Source organism: Mercurialis annua, linkage group LG3 (assembly GCF_937616625.2).
Source record: "Mercurialis annua linkage group LG3, ddMerAnnu1.2, whole genome shotgun sequence".
NCBI lineage: Eukaryota > Viridiplantae > Streptophyta > Magnoliopsida > Malpighiales > Euphorbiaceae > Mercurialis > Mercurialis annua.
This window is the reverse complement of record NC_065572.1, coordinates 71,286,737-71,308,644: the sequence shown is the minus strand read 5'-3', so window position 1 is coordinate 71,308,644 and position 21,908 is coordinate 71,286,737. Positions and strand designations below refer to the sequence as shown.

Genomic DNA, 21,908 nt, shown 5'->3' with positions numbered 1-21,908 from the left:
ATTAACCAAATTATATCAAAACCGTATTAACCAAACCGAAATATTACGGTTCGGTTCGGTCGAAAACCGTAATATTTTTTGTATGGTTTTTAGAAAGAAAAAAAAACAGTTTTTTAAAAAATAAATAAAAAAAATGGATAATTTTAACCTAGAGAGTACATGTGCTTTAAATTAAATCTATATTTATCGTTTTTTATTATAAAACTATAAAATTAAACAAGTTTAATATATAAATGTGAGTATATGAAAGTTTAAAACAACGTAATTTTTAAATACGGTCGGTTCGGTTATTACGGTTATTTTTTTGTAAAAACCGTAAACCGAACCGAATAGTCAAAATTTTAAAAATTCGGACCGTAACCGAACCATATTTTCAAATTATATTTCGGTTTGATTAATTCAGTTTGGTTCGGTTCGGTTATTCGGTTTTGACCGTTTAATGCTCACCCCTACAAAGCAATACTGGCAGCTCCATGTTAGAGAGTAATTAGTAAAAGGTCATTAAGGTCCATAGATTTATAAGATAGGTTTATATGGATTACATTTAGTCTATTTTAATAATCTAATCTATAATTCTTTTAAGTTCAATTACATCTAATTTTATATTCTCGGAGCGTTTAAAAACAGCCACAAAGATATTTGAATAATCGTCTTTTAATTGGTATGGTATATTAAATAAGAAATATAATATTTTGAAATTGGAATAAAATATTATTATCAATAATGTTATATGAAAATATTAGAATAGAAACAATTACCCTAATTTTAGAAGATTACGGAGTAAATTGTTAAAATAAATTTTATGAATTTGGCTATAAATTTAAGGATATGGTTACCAATTAAAATTGTTCTATACATAATGTAATTCTTGGATAACAATTACAATCAAAACAGCGCTAAATAAATGAATCAGAATCTTCAAACTTGCTCCCCGGTATGGATATGGATGGTATTAGCGGCTGACTCTGATGGTTCCCGTAGAGCACCAACAGGACGACCAGAGACAATGAATACAACTAGACCACCGAAGAATGACTTAAGTCTCGAGTTACCAGAAATATCGTCATTGTTATTATCATTATAAATGTCATAATCGGGTGCTTTATAGGTGTGAAACTGGTGCAAAATAAGAATACCACAGAAGACAAGAACCCCGTCAAAAACATAAAAAATTCTAAATGTAGTAAAATACACGCCAAACTGCATAATTGCGGCCAGCACTGCATCTCGAATCCTCAAATCCAAAACGTTGTACCGGAGTCTTATGAGAGAGCGTATACAGAGGGTGTACAATACGAGTTGGACAATAAGGGTATAACTAAAAAGAAATAGTGCTCGAAGAAGTACAGCAGCGCCGATAGAAACCAATTGGTGCAGTAGAGACGAGGCTGAGCGGCCGAGTAGATGAGGAGCCACATCTTTGCCATCCTGAAAAGAATTATAGAGTGGTAACCACGCCGGATAAGCGAAGGCAGGGACACACAAAAACCCAAGGAGTGAGATGAGAAGAGCATTGTGAGGGTATGCTGTTACAAGCTGAACGTATATAATTATCAAGATAGCGGGTATACAACAGCTTCCCAAGAAAATCCAACTTTTATTACCCGGAATTGCTGAAATACATAAAGCTCCGCTACTTTCTTCTGTCTCCATCTTAATTGGTATGAGAATTCCTTACTTCGGCTGCTTATATAGGGCTTTTAGAATCTAGTCAAGAGTGTTAATTTATTTTTTTAACATTCGGAGTGTGTTAAATATCATAAATGAGTTGGCTGGCTGTTTATATCGGTTTTGGATGGAAATCCTTTTCCCAACAGGAAAAGAAAAACATCACTAATCAGTATTTGTATCTTAATTCAGTACCAGACTTTCGTGTAAAATATGGTATAGGTGAACATATGGTCTCCAGCGATAATTACAATCAGAGCATTGATTTGAATGTCCAGTTGATGGATACAAATTTGGTAATCTTTTAAAAAAATTCCAAGGCCATGTGTGGTTCATGGAATAGGTGCGAAATGGAATAGCTATTCCGTATAAAATAACAATTTTTTGTTTTGGTACATGGAATAAGTATTCCATAGAATTGTTATTCCATGATTTTGTGGAATAAGTAGTCCTCTCAAAAACTAAAGAATGGTTATTCCATTTCTTATGAAATAGTTATTCTATTTCATGTTATTCCATTCCATGAACCAAACATGGGCTAAGAGTGTCAAATAGACAAAGAAAATGAATTAATTTAGTGCCGAATTTTTTAACAATTCAATAAAGAAATTAAAATCTTATTCTTTTTACAAATCAATCCAATTTTTTTATTAAAAAATTAATTTATGTAAGTAAGTTTATGTCATTCATATAATAAAAAATTAAAAATAAAATTGTGTTTTCTTCATATTAATTATATAATTAACTTAAATATATAATTTTGAAGCATATGATATTTATCATGTTTTTAAAAAGTAATTCCATAAATATGCATATATATGTTATTGTTATATAACAATGAAACAAATCAATACAATCAGCACATATTGGATCTCATTTATTTAGGGTAAAATGCTTATCTTATCGCAGCCTTACTTATAACCTATGAAGCATCGATACGGGTATGAGTACGGGTATAGACACCGTTACGGGTATAAAAAACGGTATTTTAAAAAAAATAGGATGGGGGTACGGTGGGAACACGACTATTTTTTTATTTTTTAAAAAATATATATTTACTCATATGTAATGTTTCAAGATGTAAAAACAATGAATATTATGTCATAAGATGCATAAGTTATAGGGGCTGCTTTAATTTGAAAATAGGGGATGCTGTATTTTTTTAAAATTAAAAATAGAGTTTAGTTTTGCAACTCGGACAAAATTGAGTAACCTCGGATTTTTGGCACCCAAATTTCCATTGTTGTGCCTCTTTTGGAATTAATTCCAAAAGAGTGTCTGAACCCACATGTTCCGCATTCTAGAAATGCGGAACATGTGGGGTTCCGCATGTAAAGAATAGAACACAAACTTGTACAATCTGGAGGAATGATCTATATTATTCAATAAGTGAACTAGGCTTAAATAGCCATTACAAAACAGAAAAGAGAAAAATCTGCCCACTAAACAGTGATACACAGCTAACAAAAATATCAATAACGATATGCAACTAACACCCTAACATATAGGGATTTTATTCTAACAAAACAATCCTAATAAAACTGAATATCTTATCATTCCCTCCCTTAAACTAAAGACGTTCAAGTATGTAGTTTATCCAACACCTCACATACTCCTAACATCTTTCGCAATTTGAGAAAATCTTCCAACTTCAAAGGCTTAGTCATCAGGTCAGCAACTTGATCTTTTGTGCCACAAAATTCCATCTTAACAACACCATCTTTAACTAAATCTCTCAAAAAATGAAAACGCACATCAATATGCTTACTTCTCCCATGCATAACTGGATTCTTAGAAAGCTTAATGGCTGAACTGCTGTCGCACATGATTGTGGTGCTTCCTTTCTGCCCATGCCCCAATTTCTCTAGTATTCTTCTCATCCACACAGCTTGACAAGCACAAGCAGCAGCTGCCACAAACTCAGCCTCGGTGGTCGATAGAGTGACCAGTGGTTGCTTCTTTGAAGACCATGAAACAGCTCCTGAATTCATCAAGAAAGCATATCCAGAGGTGCTCTTGCGATCATCAACATCTCCGGCGTAATCACTATCAGTGAATGCAAGAAGTTCTTCAGTTCCACTCCTGTTGTAAAATATCCCGTAGTTCACCGTTCCTTTTAAGTACCTCAGAGCTCTTTTGGCAGCTTGCAAATGTAACTCTGTAGGCTTAGACATGAAACGACTGATTAAACTCACAACAAAAATCATATCAGGTCTAGTGGTAGTGATGTACATTAGACTACCAACTATTTGTTTAAAATATGTTTCATCCACTTTGACTCCCTCTTCATCTCTATGCAACTTTGAACCTGGAACAATAGGACTACAAACAGCATTGCTATCTTCCATACCAAATCGTTTTAGAACATCAGTGGCATATTTTCTTTGACAAATATAAACAACATTAGTACTTTGCAAAACCTCAATGCCAAGAAAAAACCTCATACCCCCCAAATCAGACATATCAAATTCCCTTAACATGGACTCTTTAAATTCATTCATCATAACTTCATCATCGCCAGTGTAAATTAAATCATCTACATAGACACTTACAATAAGAATCTTACCTCCACCATTGTTTTTAATGAACAAAGTTTGTTCACTGTGACACCTTTGAAAACCTTCATTTATAAAATGTGCTTCAAGTCTACTGAACCAAGCTCGCGGAGCTTGTTTTAATCCATAAAGGGCTTTGTGCAGTTTATATACTTTCTGCTCATTCCCTTTCTGCTCGTATCCCAAAGGTTGTTCTACATAAACATCCTCACTTAATTCTCCATGAAGAAAAGCGGACTTTACATCAAGCTGGAAAATCTTCCATCCTCTTTGAGCTGCCAAAGCAATAATCATACGAACCGTGTCCATTCTTGCCACTGGTGCATAAACTTCAGTGTAATCAACTCCTTCTCGTTGTGAATAACCCTTAGCCACCAATCTTGCTTTGTATTTTTCCACCTCGCCAAGTTCATTAAATTTTGTTTTATAAATCCATTTCACCCCAATTTTCTTTGCACCTGCAGGCAGCTCAGTTAGTTTCCATGTTTCATTCCTCTCAATAGCCTCCATCTCAGTATCCATTGCTAGCTTCCACTTAGAACATTTTTGGGCTTCTTCAAAATGAATTGGATCTCCAGATATGATTTGGGCCATGTTAACCTCAATATCATCATCCGAAAAACCCTCACCGGTGACATAATCTCTCAAATAAGCTGGAGCTTGTCGAATTCTTTCTCCTTCTCCTAAACTTTCTGTTGATGCACTTGAAGATGCTGAATTTGATTCATCATTTTCTCCACCATCATGTTCTCCGTTGTTGGCTTCTTCAACATTATTTTCAGCAGTAGAAGTATCATCATCTCCCCATTCCAAATTGACCAAGATTTGTTCATCCAACTGCTTATCCCAGTCCCACATTTTCTCTTCTTCAAAAATAACGTCTCGACTTACAATAATCCTTTTTGAGGTAGGATCATAAAGTCGATAAGCCTTTGATTCTTGACTGACACCTAATAGAACACAAGGAAGGCTCTTGCTGGCCAACTTTGTCCTTCTTTCATCATGAATATGCACATGTGAGACACATCCAAAAACTCTAAAATGTTCCACTGTAGGTTTTATCCCACTCCAAGCTTCTTGTGGTGTGACATCTTTTACAGCCAATGTCGGGCTTCTGCTTAGAACATAGACCGCCCAATTAACAGCTTCAGGCCAAAAGAAATTTGGCATTTTCTTTTCGGACAACATGCTTCTCACCAAGTTCATCACTGTTCGATTTTTCCGTTCAGCCACTCCGTTCTGCTGAGGAGTATACGCTGCTGTCAATTGTCTCTTAATACCATGCTCCTTGCAAAACTCATTAAATTCATTAGAATTAAATTCCCCACCTCTATCAGTACGTAAGCATTTAATGGATGAACTAACTTCATTTTCAACAAGTTTCTTAAACATTTTAAACATGTTGAATGCTTCAGACTTCTCACTCAAGAAATAAATCCATGCCTTCCTACTGAAATCATCTATGATACATAATGAGTACCTTTTGTTACTGTTTGATGCTGGAGAAATTGGGCCGTAAATGTCTGCATGAATTAGTTGCAGCTTCTCTGTAGCTCTCCATGTGCTCCTTTTTGAAAAAGAATCTCTGTGTTGTTTTCCCACCATGCAATCAGTACAAGTCACATCTGATGTAGAAAGTAATGGAAGTCCGTGAACCATTTTCTTTGACTGTAGCGTTTTTAAGCCTTTGTGGCTTAAATGTCCATACCTGCAGTGCCAAAGATGAGCCAGATCTGAGGTAGTTGTGTGAAAACAAGCGCCCTTCTCCTTTTCGAACTGAGATTTAGCCATTAAAATGAACATGCGGTTAGCCGTCATCTTAGTTTGAATAATAAGCCCTCTCTCCGGATGATATATGCTGCACTTTCCTGATTGAATTAAAATTCCAAGACCGCGCTCTTGAAGCTGTCCAATGCTTAAAAGGTTATTCTTCAATTCTGGGACATAGAAGACATCAGTGATAACATGGTTGCTACCATTGATGTGTAATCTCACCCTTCCTTTTCCAAGCACATTCATTTTGGTGTCATTCCCCAACTTTACTGTCTCCAGAAACGTCTCATCCAACTCGCAAAATGCAGCCTTGTTTCCACTCATATGATTTGAGCAACCTGAATCAAGGAACCAAGTATCTTCACGCAATGCATAATTTACCTCAACATAGGACATCAGGAGCATCTCTTCTTGATCATTTAGTTCTGCATAGTTGGCTTCCTTCTCCCAAGCTGGGCACTCATATTGAAAATGGCCCAGTTGGTGGCACTTGTAACATTCAACAATAGCTCTATTGTAAGCTCCTCGTCTGCCTCCACCTCTACCTCCACTTCTGCCTCTGAAGTAGCCGCCTCTACCTCGACCCCTACCTCCATTCATATCATTCATAGTCACCTTCAAAGCATGTTCCTCGCCATTTCTCTTCTGAAACTTCTGTTCATGCACAATGAGTGAACTTTGCAGTTCATCAATTGTGAGTGCATCAATATCCTTCGACTCCTCGATTGAGACAACTATATAGTTGAATCTCTCAGTTAATGTTCGAAGAATTTTTTCTACAATAGTGACATCCTTCATCTGCTCTCCGTTGCTCCTCATTTTATTTGCTATACTCATAACACGAGCAAAATACTCTGTAATGGTCTCACCTATTTTCATTTCCAGAATTTCAAAGTCTCTCCTCAATGCTTGAAGCGTCGAGCGTTTCACCCTAGCATTTCCCTCGAACTTTGTTTTCATAGAATCCCATATCTGCTTTGCAGTACGCTTCTCCAGAATTTGCTCAAGAATTGTTCTGTCAATAGCCTGAAACAAATAATTCTTGGCTTTGAGATCTTTCAACATCAATTCTTCTTGTTCCTTCAGTTGCGCTTCAGACAACACCACTCCTGCTGCTGATTCCTCATAACCAGTTTCAATCAAACTCCAATATCCTTTGGATCTCAAGAGATTCTCCATTAGCAAGCTCCAATGATCATAATGACCATCAAAACGTGGAACAGCAGGCTGCACGAAATTCTTATCTTCACTCATTCTCTTGTTTCTCTTCTAAATCACTCAAAAAAAAAACTGCTGTTTTTTCTTTTCTTTTCAGGCCTCAGTGGGAAGCTCTGATACCAAATTGTAAAGAATAGAACACAAACTTGTACAATCTGGAGGAATGATCTATATTATTCAATAAGTGAACTAGGCTTAAATAGCCATTACAAAACAGAAAAGAGAAAAATCTGCCCACTAAACAGTGATACACAGCTAACAAAAATATCAATAACGATATGCAACTAACACCCTAACATATAGGGATTTTATTCTAACAAAACAATCCTAATAAAACTGAATATCTTATCACCGCATTCCTAGAATGCGGAACACCACTAATTTTAATTAATTAAACAGATCCAACCGGACTAACATGTTGCAAATGTTCTTCACTCTATCCGTAAGTCTCTTGTTTTAACTCCACAAGCAAATCTTTAGAACTTTCTCTTTATATAATTATACTATATCGAAAAGTCTAACGTTCTACCGTATTCTTTCCTCTGTCGACAATTCAAATTCCACCAAACATGAAATGACACTGAATCTTGAAACAAAAAAAAAAGACATCTACATATAGAGTAAAGACGTACACCAAGGTCTAAGATCATCGATTCCGTAGTCTAAGCGAATTTAATTGCTCAACCCAAACATTAAAGGAAAAAATTAACAATTGCCTACTTCAAGTTATTATAGCCGGGAGTAACATAATGGTGGATAAACAAGTGATTAAATAGGAAAATTGAGCCATTGAAATTGCAATAGATGTCAAGAATTGTATCAAATTATTACACAGCTATAAAAAACTAATTTTTTGGTGGATATCTTTAACTCATCTTGGATATTACTAAATTATTTGCAGAATCACAATAGAAAACAAACGGGCAGCATCTCAAATTCTTCTATACTTAATTCTTGGATAATTACAATTTGAATGAATCCGAAACCTTCAAACTTGCTCCACAATTTGGTTACGAATTGCATCAGGGGCTGTTTCCGTAGCATCGTTCACTTCTAGTAGATCACCGACGGGATGACCAGAAACAAAGAACTCAACTAAACCACCAAAGAATGACTTTAGTCTCGAGCTGCCATTGTTATTATTATTAGTATAGATGTCATGATCAGGGACTTTATACGCGCAAATCTGATAGAAAATAACAAGTTCACAGAAGACGAGAACCCCACCAAAAATATAAATATTTCTAAATAACGTAAAATACACGCCAAACTGCATAAATACTACCAATACCGCATCTCCAATTTTCAAATCTAAAACGTTGTATCGGAGTCTTAGGAGAGAGCGTAGATAAAGAGTATATAATACGAGTAAGATAATAAGGGTATAATTATAAAGCAACAGTGCTCGGAGCAGCATTGCGGCGCCGATTGAAAGCAATTGGTGGAGACATAAGGCTGAGCGGCCGAGCACATGAGGAGTCACATCTTTGCCATCGCGAAAAGAATTAAAGAGTGCTATCCAGGCTAGAGAAGTGACGGCAGGTGTACAGGGAAGGGACAAGATGACAATCATGTTGTGAGAATATGCTATTAAAAACTGAGCAAATGCAATACAACAGAAAAGGAATTGAGAGCAGTTTCCCAAAATAATCCAAATTTTATTCCCCGGAATTGCTGAAATACGTAGAGCTCTCCAGTCCCCTGGCCCTCTAATTTCCTCTCTCTCCATCTGAGTGTTAATTTATTTTTTAAAACTACGGAGTTTGTTAAATATCATAAATGAGTTGGCTGTTTATATATATAGATTTTGGATGGAAATCCTTTTCCCAAAAGGAAAACAAAAACATCCCAAAATTTGTGCTACTAATCACTACTCCTATCCTAATTCAGTACCGAGCATTTTTTTAATAAGTGGTGCAAAGTTTTAGCTCTCACTTGTGGCCTAAGCAACAATTCCTATCACGGAAATTTGTACCATGCTTTGGAACTTTTTCAACGCATTTGCAACACCATGATTGATGTTTTTCTTTTCAGAGATCAAAATTTTCATATTCTTAATTGAGAGTTAAGCTTGATGTTGAGATTCTTTAGACATTGCTTGGGATTTGCTTATGGTGGTTCAACTGAAAATATAAATGAGCAAAGAATCAATTAGATTTTTTGAATTTGTATTTTGAAATTAAATAAATTATTTTAATTTTTTAGTTAATTAGACTTTTAAATTTGTATTTTGAGTAAAAAAATTATTTATCTTTTTGGTCATTTAGATTTCAAACTCTCTTAATTTAGGTCAAGTAGGTCCTAATATGTATACCTCAAACGCACGACTTATTTACTTCTGAAACGCACATTTAAAAATCTAATTGATTAAAATGATTTATCGAATCTAATTGATTAAAATGCTGACATAAAAATTTAGAAATTTATTTAAGTAAAAGAAAATTAAAAATAATTTTTTTTAATCCTAACAAGAAGTTAAAGAAAGATGGGACAGAAGTGATGAATTAATTCACTTCAAGTATTATAAATGTACGCAAGTGACAATATATTAGGTAAAAATAATTCAAGACATACTTGTAGTTTAGTGAGCGTCTTTATCCATTGCTACAGAAACACCGTAAGGTCAGATTTGATGTTTGATCATACACCAAAATAAGATCATGGCTTGTTCTTTTCATATTCTAAAGCTTCTAATCTTTTATCTATACCCATCATTTGGCATGTGAATTGCTCCATGTCAACTTCTCTCTCTTTGTTTCAAATTAATATGCTATCCTAAAATTATAACTCACTTTTTATTTTTAAATAGTTTAAAGATAAAAAAATTATATATGCATAATGAAATTTTTAATACAATTTACTAACATCGTATGAAGTACACACATTTTATTTTCATAATAAAGACTTATTAAATTTAAAGTTAAAATTACAGGACTAATATTAATAAATAAAAATGGAGGAATTTAATGCTAAAATATGTACATAGACCCAAATACACATTTTGCCTATATTGTTTTAGTAGATAGCTCAACCAATCGTTTTCAAGTAGACTTAAAATTAAAAAAACATCGTCGTCAGAAGTAAACGCGCCACAACCGACGCGCCGCCTTTTTAGCCGTTTCTTCTACTTATGTCTACTCACAATAATTACATAACTTGTTTGGTACATATCAGGCTACTAAAATATCTCAATCAAGATATGCACATCATATTAAGAGAGATTAAAAATCGTTACTGATGATATTTGAATTTTTTAGAAATAAAAATTTAAAAAAGTTCAAGTAGAATTATATTTTCAAATTTAAAATAATTTATTTAAAAATTTGCATTTAATATAAAATTTATATTTTACGACCTTACTATGATATTAGAAAGTGTTTATAACGATTGAATTATAGCCTATCAGTATTATTTTTTGTAGAATTGACACTGATAAATATAAGGTATAAAATTTTAATATTTTATTTATTTAATACTTTAATACTCTAAAATAAAAGATAATATACTGAATCAAAAAAAATTATCTTAATTTTTGTATATCATTTTTTAAAAAATAAGGCTTAATTCTTAAAAAAAAAAACCACCTTGCATTTTTTTTCGTTTATATCCTGACCTTGTAAAAATACCACTTGTACCCAATTTTGAGTTTTTATGTTTCGTCTTTACCAAAAAGTATTAAATTGTACTCTTTTCATTTAAAAAAGAGTTCAAAACAATCCTTCATTTTTAACATTTATACTAATTATATATAAAAACTAGTAATAATTCAAAAATGCCAACTTCTTTAAAAAATTAAAAATAATATAATTTTTTTTTAATTTTTTATAAAATATTTCTGAAACCGCCGCCGCTCCTTTTCATCGGAGAAGGAGCGGCGGCCGCTCCTTCTCCATTTTTTCCAATTTGGAGAAGAAACTGCTGCTCCTTCTTCACTTTTGGAGAAGGAGCGCAGCAACTCCTTCTCCAAATTTGGAGAAGGAGCGGCGGCTCCTCGTTGATTCCAGATTTTTTTAATATTTTTTAATTTATTTTATTATTTTATAAAATTTAAAAAATTAATTAATTATTTGAATGTATTTGATTATTTTTTAAGTTTAAGGATTTGTTTGTATCTTTTAAAACAGAAAAAGTATGTTTTAAACTCTTTACAAATGAAAAGAGTATAATTTAATGCTTTTGGGTAGGGATGAAACATAAATACTCAAAATTTGGTACAAATAGTGTTTTACAAGGTTTGAGTATAAACGAAGAAAATTGCAAGGTGAGGTTTTTTTAAGGAATTAAGCCTAAAAATAAATAATTAGAAAATAACTTATTGAAGGAAGAATTGGATTTTCTATTTTTTTTTAAATTGTTTAAAAATGTTAACATTTCTTGATTATAGTTTAAATTTAGTACAGTTTATTTTTTATTATAATAATAGTTAAAATGAATAGATATATTAGTAAAAAAATACTACATATTTTAATGTTTACTATTTTAAAATAATATATTGTATTTAGAAAAATATTATGTACTGCAGCACTGGTTAATAATTTCTCTTTTTAAATGTATTTATTTTCTAGGGACAAGCACTCGATCAGTTCGGTTAAAACAAACCGAACTTTTCAAACCGAATTAACTCTCAGATATTAAAAACCAAATCAATCGGATAAAAAGTTATAATTGGAATATAACTGGTCGAATAAAAGAAGAAAATAAAATTTAAAATTAAATCGAAGGAATAGATCGGTAATTCAGCTAGTTCAGATAAAACACATTTACTTTTAAGGAAACAATCAAACTTAAAAAAACGGTTTATTTGTTCAGTTCAATTACTTTTAACGATTCAAATCTCAAACCGAATTAATACTTTTTTTGAATGGAAAGAAATATTATTAGATCAAATTGGAAGTAATAACAGTTGTAAGAAATTCAGGAAACTGACTAAATCATTCCTGATAACCTGACATGGAACGGGCATAACGCGCATCAACATGCGCAGCCCGATTCGCAAATCGTCTTACATAAACAAAACTTAAATTAGAAATCTGTTTCGCTAGCTCCACACAATCCATAATTAAAGGATATAATTCCGCTCTAGTAGGATTACAGATATCCAAAATCACCTCCAAAGCATCTGACTCCACTACCTCACTCTGCACACCCTTAAGCCAACTCAACGCTTCTTGGATGCCCATAATTTCAGCGACTCTTGGATCATAATTACTCAAAATATTCACTGCTCTAGCTTGCACTAAGACACCACCACTATCCCTAACTAAACAGCCTAACCCAATTGAAGACCCATCCGGCTTACGACCAACATCAACCTTAACCTTCCACATACCCATCGCTGGCTTGGACCAATTCACTACTCCATCATCCTTGCTCAGCAGCTGAATCAGAACTTCTTGAAGCTTAAGCCTAGCAGCTTGCCATGCCAATAACTGAGCACAAGCTAAGTTCGCCACTTCCACCGTCAAAGACCACTTACCTGCTCACATCATTACGATAAATCCACAGATGCCACCAAATCATAGCCACAAGACAAGCCTCCTCCTTTCTCGCCGACGACAACCGCCCAATCTTTAAATCTCTGAGACACAACCAACGGAGGAGCAAAACCCGCTTTTAACCAGCAGTCTTGTGCGAAGGGGCACGCTGCAAGCAAATGACTGATAGACTCATCCAAGCCTCCACACACTGAACATGAGGCGTTAACAAACACTCTCCTTGTTTCCAGATTATCACAAGTAGGAAGGCTTAAGCCTAGCAGCCGTGTCCATACACATATGTCATTTGTTTTTTTTCTAGCTACTACTGTTTTCACAAATTCAAGGCTTCTAAAAGTAGTAGACGACCTAGGTTGTTTAGTATTTTTATACCGTACATCTTCCAACTCGGCTGTCCGTGACAGTCCGAGCGGTCAACTCTCAACTTTTCAAGAGGTCAGCCGTATTATACTACCTCCTGTGATGCTTTTGTGCGGACTGGTTTCAAGGTGGATTAAAGCATATTCACCTCCTCGTAGAGTGTAATAGATAGAATTCAGATTGCAAATTAGAACATTTCAATAAACATAATCCTTCTTCTTCAGTCTTGTGGTATCTTGTTAGCGGGGACGGTGATGGGGATAGCTTCCCCACCCCGCCCCGCCCCCTAGCCATTTCTAGTTTTGGCATTGAAAATCCTCCAAAATATAGTTTCTTTTCCTGTTACTGCTTCTTCTTATTAGTATTATTACTAGTACTATTACTATTATCATTATCATAAGTATTATCTTCCAATAATCTAGATGTCACCTCCCATTTCTGTGTCCATCTGGCATTCTGGCAGCAATATTTATTCTCAAAGGTATGATTTGTCTAGCTGAGCTTTAGAATGTAAGACTTTGGTCTACCCGTGATTGATTTCAAAACCAATACAGATGTAAATTATATAGTTTGAAATAATGCCATTTTGTGCAATCAATGTTTACTTTGATGAAGATTTTAGGCCTCTCTGGCACAATCTTGTTCAAATTTATTCCGAGGTCTGTTCTACTTTTTCTCTTGTCCACGTAATTTTCTCACCCTCTCTTTTCTCAATCTAATGATTGAAATTGCAAGTCGGATCTTTCTTGAAGTTGATGAGAATGGAAACTATCATAATAAGTAATGTTATACTCATCATCACAGTTTACTATGCCCGGAGGACAACATTCAGGCCACCACGCAAGTCTGTTGCATGATGCAGGAGCATCAAGGAAATATGTCCCCCCTAACTCTTGTATTTTAGTTTCTGTTTAATTTTGGCTCTGTAGACTGCAGCCAGAACAAATGAAATAAGTGAAAACTGGAGATTGTATAATTTTTGCGTTTGTTTGAATAAAGTTTTTATTAGAAGGTATACTTATAACGCTATATATATTAAAGAACAATGCTACAAAACACCTATTCCAATTGAGAAATAAATGATTGAAACAACAATCTTAAACTTGCATCTCAACATTCTTCAAGCAGTAAAGGAAAAAAAATTCTCCACACGAATAATACTTATGTGAACCTAGTTCACCATATGTGATTATAAACCATCGATTTATCATATGAAAAAGATAATAATAAATGTCATAAACAATCAATAAATATCACACTAATATTGTTGTTTGGACATGGATGAATCTGAAATGGAGACAACAAATGCAACAATCCAACAACCATCTACCACTTTTTTGGTTCCTCCTTGTGGTGTTGTAAACATCAACATTGATATACAGACAATAAATTCAATTGTATCTTTCAATTACATCAAGTTTGGAGAATTTGTCAGAATATATATGGCATCTACAATCTTCTTTTCAAGAATTCTTTGTTCAACATGTGAGTCAAAATTTCAACAAAGAAGTACATATTTTGGCACAGGCGGTAATTTTTTTTTCTTGTAAACCAAGTTATGTACTAAATTTTTTTGTATTTGTTTACTCAATGAAAAAAAAGTTATTGTAAACCAAGAAAAATTATCCACCATAACCATTGCGCGGAGCGTCTACTTTATTTTAAAAGCTAAATAAATAAGCAGCTGAAAGAAGATGTGACATAAGTGATGAATTAATTCACTTTAACTTTTAGATGTACGCAAAGTGACAATAATTTAGATAAAAATAATTAAAGAAATAGTTGTAGTTTAGTGAGCGTCTTTATCCGTTACTACATAAACACTGTCATGTGAATTGCTCTATGTCAATTTCCGTCTCTTTGTTTCAAATTAATATGCTATCTTTTTATTTTTGATTTTAAAATTATAACTCACTTTTTTATTTTAATACATAATTTAAAGATCAAAAATTTGTATATAAATTTTTAATACAATTTACTAATAGCGTATGAAGTACATACATTTTATTTAATATAGTGGAGACTTAATATATATAAAATTAAAATTACAGGAATGAATATTGATGAAATAAAAATAGAGGGATTTAATGCTAAAATATGTATAAATAAAGAGACACACGTATGATATACATTTTGCCTATATTTTTTAGCAGATAGCTCAGCCGATTGTTTTCAAGTAGACCTAGAATTAAAAAAAAAAACAATACACGTCGTCGTCGTCAAAAGTACCGACTACAAAACGCGCCATAGCCGACGCGCCGCCTTCTCGGCCTTTTCTTTTCTTCTACTTATGTTTATTCACAAAAATTACATAGTCTGTTTGATACATATCAGGCTACTAAAAAATCTCAATCAAGATATGCACACCATATTAAGAGTAATTAAAAATCGTTACAGATGATATTTAAAATTTTTAGAAAGGAAAATTTGAAAAAGTTGTAGTAGAATTATATTACTAAATTTAAAATAATTTGTCTAAAAATTTATATTTAATATAAAATTTATATTTCACGACTTTACTATAATACTATCTAGTGCTTATAACACTACCAAATAAAGAAAAAAGGCATGTTGTTTAGATTCAAGAAAATCAAGAAACATTACCAAGAAAAGTAAAACCAGAGAGCACAAAAAAGTGAAGTAAAGTAATGCAGAGGGTACCTGTTGCTTAACACCTAAAGGGTAGATGTCACCGTTAGTAACTTTCCACGTGAAGGATTCTCTCCATTAACAGTTTGAACAAGAAAGAATAAGAAAATTTGAAGAGAAAGAGCTCTCATTTCTTTGCAAAGCTCACTCCTTTTCTTATCTATCTATTTTCTTTTGTTTTGTTTTGTAAAGTTGTTTGGGAGCTAAGCAAGTGTCAACTGAGTTAGCTTGTGATCAAATGGGTAGAAGTTATTGAGTTAATAGGTGGAATGGAATGAGATCAAGAACCGTATGTTTTGATTGGAAGTGGGTCAGCATCAGAAGTTGACGGTGGGAATGGAGTTGGTCTTATAATGGGCAGAGGGGTAAACAAAACAAGAGCATGTGATTGATTTAGAAAGTAAATCTGTGCAGGAAAATTTAAAAAAGTTCTAGTAGAATTATATTACTAAATTTAAAATAGTTTGTCTAAAAATTTATATTAATTAATATAAAATTTATATTTCACGACTTTACTATAATACTATCTAGTGCTTATAACATTTAAATTTAAAATGATACATTGTATTTTAAAAACTATTATGCACTAGTTAATAATTTATTTTTTTAGATATATTTATTCTTTAGGGGCACTAGTTAATAATTTATTTTTTTAGATATATTTATTCTTTAGGGATAAACATCTGATTGGTTCGGTTAAAATGAACCGAACTTTTCAAACCGAACTAACTGATCGACCGAATATAAAAAATCAAACCGACCGAATAAAAAATTATAATTGGAACATTTTTTTTATTTTTTTTCTCTTTTTTTCGGAGGGGTGAGCCAGGCTAGAGTAGTAGTGCAACGCTCAAGCGACTCGTGACGGTTGCAGTAGCAAGCTACTGTGGTGAACCCTCCCCTTTAAAAAATAAATTTAATATTGTGTGGGCCAATGACCCACATATCAGATATTAAACTGAACCGATAAAATAGGTCGATAATTCAGCCGGTTCGGTTAAAAACTAACAAAAACATAAAAACAATCGAACTTCTTTTAAAAAAATTCAGTTTATTTAGCTAGTCCGAATAATTTTAACGATTCAAATCTCAAACCAAATTAATATTTAAACATTTTTTTATTAAAACTGAACCGATCGAATCCAAATTTTTTAGTTGAATCGAATCGATAAAAGATCATCTATGGATCGGTTAATTTAGTCGGTAAGTAGGGGTGTAAATGAACCGAGCCGAGCCGAGCTTTGGAGTGTTCATGTTCGGCTCGTTTGGCGAACAAGGTGTTCATGTTCGGTTCATGTTCAGTCGAGCTTTGAACAGAGTGTTCATGTTCGGTTCGTTTAAATTTTATAGTGTTCATGTTCGGTTCGTGTTCAGCTCGTGTTCGTTCGTTTAGCCGCTAAACGAACAAGTTCACGAACGAGCTCACGAACGAGCTCGATAAGTACTAAACGAGCTCGTTCACGAACAAGCTCGCGAACGAACTCGATAAGTACTAAACGAGCTCGTTCGTGAGCCCGCTCGTTTAGCGGATAAACGAACGAGCACGAACTTTTAAACGAACAAACACGAATATGAGCTGAATAAATTAAAAACAATCTAATCGAACTCGTTCACGAATATGAGCTGAATAAATTAGAAACATAATTATACAAATTAATCTAGATATGAATTAGTTCACGAACACCTAATCGAGTTTCTAAACGAGCTTGTTCGTGAACTATATACGAGCTCGTTCACGAACTCGTTTACGAACTCTTAGTCGAGCTCGTTCACGAGCTTGTTCATGAACTCTTATTCGAGCTGTTCGCGAACATAAACGAGCCGAACACCACTATGTTCATGTTCGGCTCGTTTATATTAACGAACATAAAATCAAGTTCGAGCTCGGTTCGTTTAAAATACGAACGAACATGAACCGAGCTCTTGTCGAGCCGAACACCGAGCTGCTCGCGAACGGCTCGGTTCATTTACACCCCTATCGGTAAGTATATTTCCCATCCCTATCATTTTCAATGGATATTTATTTGCAAACCCGATAAAAAGGGGCAAATTTGGTTTATCTGCCGACGTGGAGAAACTTAACTGGCAACCGCATCCAAAAGCAGGAAAATATCCACTACCTTTTATTTCATTTTCATTTCATGAGTCTTTCCTTCTCTACGTCTTCTTTTTTCTAAGCTTTCTTCGCCCTCAGGCATTTCTTTCTTCTTCAATTCATTTATTTTCCTAACTAACCAAACTCTAACCAAGATTTCCTATAACCGAACCCAAAACCTCTGGTTCATTTATCTGATCATTAGTTGGTCAAATTTTAAATGCGTATTAAATAACTTAAGAGCGAATTAATTGTGGGAATTGAAGCAAATTATGGAGAACGGAGAGGGTGTTAAGAACGGAGTTTGTTCTACGGAGTCGGTTAACGGAAGCTGCGATGTTTGGAGTTGTAACGAGTCTGATTCTTCTTCTGCTGATCATCTTGTTATCATGGTCCACGGTATTCTTGGAAGGTCTGAAAATTTTATTTATTATTTTGAGGAATTTGTTTCGTGTTTTGATTTTGTAATTAATTCACAAGAATTAGGTTGCGCTAATTTTTATTATTAGGAAGTTTATTTGATGGATTTTCTTGCTTATTTTAATAATTTTGTTAATCGACTAAGGTTCTGTTATGTAATTATGTGCAGTGCCTCAGATTGGAAGTTTGGAGCGGAGCAGTTTGTTAGAATGCTTCCTGATAAAGTAATTGTTCATTGTAAGGAGCAATTCCTTTTTTTATTTTTTTAAATAATGTTTCTAAATGAACGTGTGCTAAATTTAATTAGTTTCCATTGAGGATTTTATTTGGAATTTGCTATGAAAACCGAATGATCTTTTTCTCGGAGTAGAATGCTTATGTTGGAAGCAAGCTAAATTTAATTAGTTGCTCTTAAAGCAATGGCTCTTTCCCCTTTGAATAGAATGCTTATGTTGGTTTACAAACTTATAGGTAGTGAACGTAATGCGTCAAGGCTGACTCTTGATGGCGTGGATGTGATGGGTGAGCGGTTAGCTCAGGAGGTTGGTTTTTCATATTTTTTTTATTTGTGTTATAAAATGCAGTTTTGCTTCGTGCTTTCACCAAGTGCTATGTGTTCTGTTTCGTTTCTAACTGACATGAATTCCAGGTTCTTGAGGTGATTCAAAGAAAGCCAAATTTACGAAAGATTTCCTTCATTGCACATTCTGTGGGAGGGTTGGTGGCGAGATATGCAATTGGGAGATTGTATAGACCTCTCATAGATGAAAATTTAGGAGAGTCACCAGCTGATAGAGAGGGCTTGAAGGCTACAATTGGTGGCTTGGAAGCTATGAACTTCATCACTGTTGCTACACCCCATCTTGGTTCAAGGGGGAACAAGCAGGTCTTGCATCTCAACTCTTTTTGTTCGTGCATATTATTTAAAAAAAAAAACAGTATCCTCCCTAAGACTTGAGAATACATAGCGAGAGATGACTACATGAAATTCTCTGCATCTGAGTAATGAGTAAAAGTTATGAAACATTTATTAGTTGATAAAGTAAGATTCTTCCAAATGGAAGTTGAAAGAGTATCATATCTAAGTTGCTTCCACAAATTAACTTTGAGATGACAAATTGGTGCTTGAAATAATGCCACAATTTTGAGCCTTAATGATAAAGTGAAAGCGATTTTTGGGAGTACATATTAGAAATTGAGCTTGCTTGAATTGATAGCAGTGAGTTTTAATCTTACACCTTTATTAGGTCACAAATCATGATAATATTATGCGACACTTGCCTCACCTATGTTTTCTATCAAAGCAAAAGCAAGTGAACCTAGAATGCATGGTGGTTTATGCTAGGTAAATATGCTGGGTTGAGCAACTCTGAGGCAATATCTAATTGGAATGATGATAAAAGTAGCTTAATTGCCTCCCACCATCTCCTACACGTATCATTATGTAAGCTTATCACTTAAAATTCTGAATAATCTCTCCCTATGTATTTTCATCAGCTCTTAGTGTTGCTTCATCACAATCCATTTTATGGTAAGCTACCCTGGATACTCACTAATTTGAGGCTGCATAATTAAACTAATATGATATGTGCTCAAATTTTTTATGATGGTAACAAACTGCTAGATGTGACAAAAGTTATTTATAGGTTTTAGCAACTTCAATGTTGTTCCATCTCCAGTTTTGCCAAAATCATTATCTTTTACGTGCAGGTACCTTTTCTTTTTGGTGTAAATGCCTTTGAGAAAGCTGCAGGCCTTGTTATTCATTGGATATTCAGGAGAACAGGCCGACACCTTTTTCTAACTGATGTTGATGAAGGAAAACCTCCATTGCTTAAACAGATGATAGAAGACTATGGCGATTGCTTTTTCATGTATAGACTTGGATCTCATGTCTTGCTTATTTATACTAAGGTGTCATTACTGTTACATATTTTTATAAGTAATTTGACAGAAGCATCAAACTCATTGTGTAGGTCTGCTTTGCGCACATTTAGACGTCGAGTTGTGTATTCAAACGTGGGTTATGACCGTATCCTTGGATTTATTTGAAGCGTGTATTATTTGTGTGATTGAAAATTATTCTTGGTCTTCACTGGTTTGCTTCCTTGATGATAAGTAGATATTGTGGGCTGGAGGACATCATCAATTAGGCGTAACAGTGAATTGCCAAAGGTACATCTGCTTGTTCTTTGTACTTCTATAAGAATGTTTGTAACCTGATGTTCGGATCTGATTACTTTTGTGGATATTAGTGGGAGGATCATTTGAATGAAAAGTATCCACATATTGTATATGAAGAACGCTGCAAGTCCTATGATTCTGAAGGAACTGATCTTATTTTAACAGAGGAAAATAACTCTGACAAGATTGAAGGTATGTCCCAATTTTGTTTTTCTGGTTGATATATAGGACATTCTGCCTGCTGTGATTGATATATTGGCCCCTTAGTGTATCTCAAGTTCACCCATTCACTTCATCGAAAATGTTGGACATTCATATTGCTTTTCTCAACAACTGCTTATTCTTTAAGTTTGCTGAGTGGAGATTGTTGATGCAGAGGAGCTAGTGACAGGTCTATCCCGAGTGTCGTGGGAAAAAGTAGATGTTAGCTTCCATAGCAGCAGGCAGAGGTTTGCTGCTCATAGTGTCATTCAGGTATTTCTTTCAGATCATCTCTCTTTGCTTCCTCGACAACTTCACGCGCTGGATGCTTGCATAAATGTGCCCATTGCCATTGGTGCTAGCTTGCACATTCTGTAGGTTCACATGCTATCGTAATCGCCATAGAATAGCTGGTTGTGCGTTTGTTGCATGTTTTTAACATCAAAAAATGTTGTACCCCGGGAATGATAATTGTTTCTCTGGTGTTTAGATGCAACGAAAACACCTTGAGTATTAACTTACAGCATGCTTGATCAATTTGGCAGGTTAAAGATAATGTGATGCATATAGAAGGTGCAGATGTTATACAGCACATTATTGATCATATTCTTCTTTAGATTAAACAACTTCTAGATATTACTTCCATTTGGTAAGCTACAATGAAAACTGTCTTAAACTTCTATCTGGATTTTAGACCTGTATCGAAAATGTGACTGTTGCAGGTTGAAGTTCATCTACTTTTCAGTTACTCTGAACTCGACAAAGCCTGCCGCGAGATCCACAATTAAGGGAAATTTTGTTTGTTTACCAAATTATTGTAATTACAATTATACGAGAACACTTATAAAATGTAATTAGTGCTATGTAGTAAGGACTTGCCTTTTTCTTAAAGCATGCAGGTAAAAATGTCTGATTTCTCTATGTAGAGTCCAGTTTGGTCGAATATAACCCTATGAGAGGTAGAGTCGCAACATAAAGGAATTTGATATCATATTCAATCAATTTCTTTGCTGAGGTTTGAAACTAAAATTTATCATATTTTTGCAAAAGGAAAGTCTTCATGAACAAAATGGTTTGATGAATACTGCAAGGAAGAAGGAATTTCTACATGAATAGTTCACGACGTAGAATTACAGAACATTCATTAAATACATAACGAGTTTGGTTCATCTAAGTATTTTTTGTAACGGAGATGCTAAGGAAACAGTTGGCATGACACTTGAGAAATCAGTTCCAAAAAGATAGTACTAAAATTTGTTGTAGTAGTCACTTTGACTAAAAAGAAACAAA

At 34.0% G+C, this 21,908-nt stretch overlaps 2 protein-coding genes, 1 long non-coding RNA gene and 1 other non-coding gene across 5 annotated transcripts; 1 reads left to right on the top strand and 3 right to left on the bottom strand.

Moving 5' to 3' along the window:
* Window positions 1-12,145: 12,145 nt before the first annotated feature.
* On the bottom strand, window positions 12,146-13,363 carry LOC126672949 (uncharacterized). The gene is made up of 3 exons (XM_050366895.1): window positions 13,218-13,363; window positions 12,741-13,057; window positions 12,146-12,690 (listed from the first exon to the last, which is right to left on the bottom strand). Exons 1-3 carry the CDS (start codon window positions 13,361-13,363, stop codon window positions 12,146-12,148), a joined length of 1,008 nt encoding a protein of 335 aa, XP_050222852.1.
* Window positions 13,364-13,620: 257 nt separating this feature from the next.
* On the bottom strand, window positions 13,621-16,125 carry LOC126673280 (uncharacterized). The gene is made up of 2 exons (XR_007639273.2): window positions 15,731-16,125; window positions 13,621-13,999 (listed from the first exon to the last, which is right to left on the bottom strand). It is a non-coding gene; the product is annotated as an uncharacterized LOC126673280 (long non-coding RNA).
* Window positions 16,126-16,533: 408 nt separating this feature from the next.
* On the bottom strand, window positions 16,534-16,726 carry LOC126675951 (U2 spliceosomal RNA). Its single transcript, XR_007640132.1, has one exon. It is a non-coding gene; the product is annotated as a U2 spliceosomal RNA (small nuclear RNA).
* A 1,125-nt stretch (window positions 16,727-17,851) lies between these two features.
* On the top strand, window positions 17,852-21,539 carry LOC126674322 (putative lipase ROG1). Of its 2 annotated transcripts, XM_050368762.2 has the most exons (11): window positions 17,852-18,225; window positions 18,403-18,470; window positions 18,705-18,775; window positions 18,883-19,119; window positions 19,944-20,107; window positions 20,210-20,265; window positions 20,356-20,408; window positions 20,489-20,609; window positions 20,794-20,891; window positions 21,164-21,267; window positions 21,341-21,539. In XM_050368762.2, the coding sequence occupies exons 1-10, from the start codon at window positions 18,086-18,088 to the stop codon at window positions 21,233-21,235; spliced, it is 1,080 nt and encodes a 359-aa protein (XP_050224719.1). In that variant the 5' UTR covers window positions 17,852-18,085; the 3' UTR covers window positions 21,236-21,267; window positions 21,341-21,539. The 2 variants fall into 2 exon arrangements, with proteins under 2 accessions (XP_050224719.1, XP_050224718.1); XM_050368761.2 differs by having other exon boundaries at window positions 21,164-21,539.
* The last annotated feature ends 369 nt before the right edge of the window (window positions 21,540-21,908 follow it).

Excerpts from the sequence above, each read along its gene's own strand:
- LOC126672949 (XM_050366895.1), bottom strand. The coding sequence starts at position 13,363 with ATGGCTAGGGGGCGGGGCGGGGTGGGGAAGCTATCCCCATCACCGTCC. Across the intron at positions 13,058-13,217 it reads CTATTACACTCTACGAGGAG|GTCGTCTACTACTTTTAGAA; the intron begins GTGAATATGCTT and ends TAAACAACCTAG. Across the intron at positions 12,691-12,740 it reads GAAAGGAGGAGGCTTGTCTT|GTAAGTGGTCTTTGACGGTG; the intron begins GTGGCTATGATT and ends TGATGTGAGCAG.
- LOC126674322 (XM_050368762.2), top strand. The coding sequence starts at position 18,086 with ATGGAGAACGGAGAGGGTGTTAAGAACGGAGTTTGTTCTACGGAGTCG. Across the intron at positions 18,776-18,882 it reads GTGAGCGGTTAGCTCAGGAG|GTTCTTGAGGTGATTCAAAG; the intron begins GTTGGTTTTTCA and ends CATGAATTCCAG. Across the intron at positions 20,610-20,793 it reads TAACTCTGACAAGATTGAAG|AGGAGCTAGTGACAGGTCTA; the intron begins GTATGTCCCAAT and ends TTGTTGATGCAG.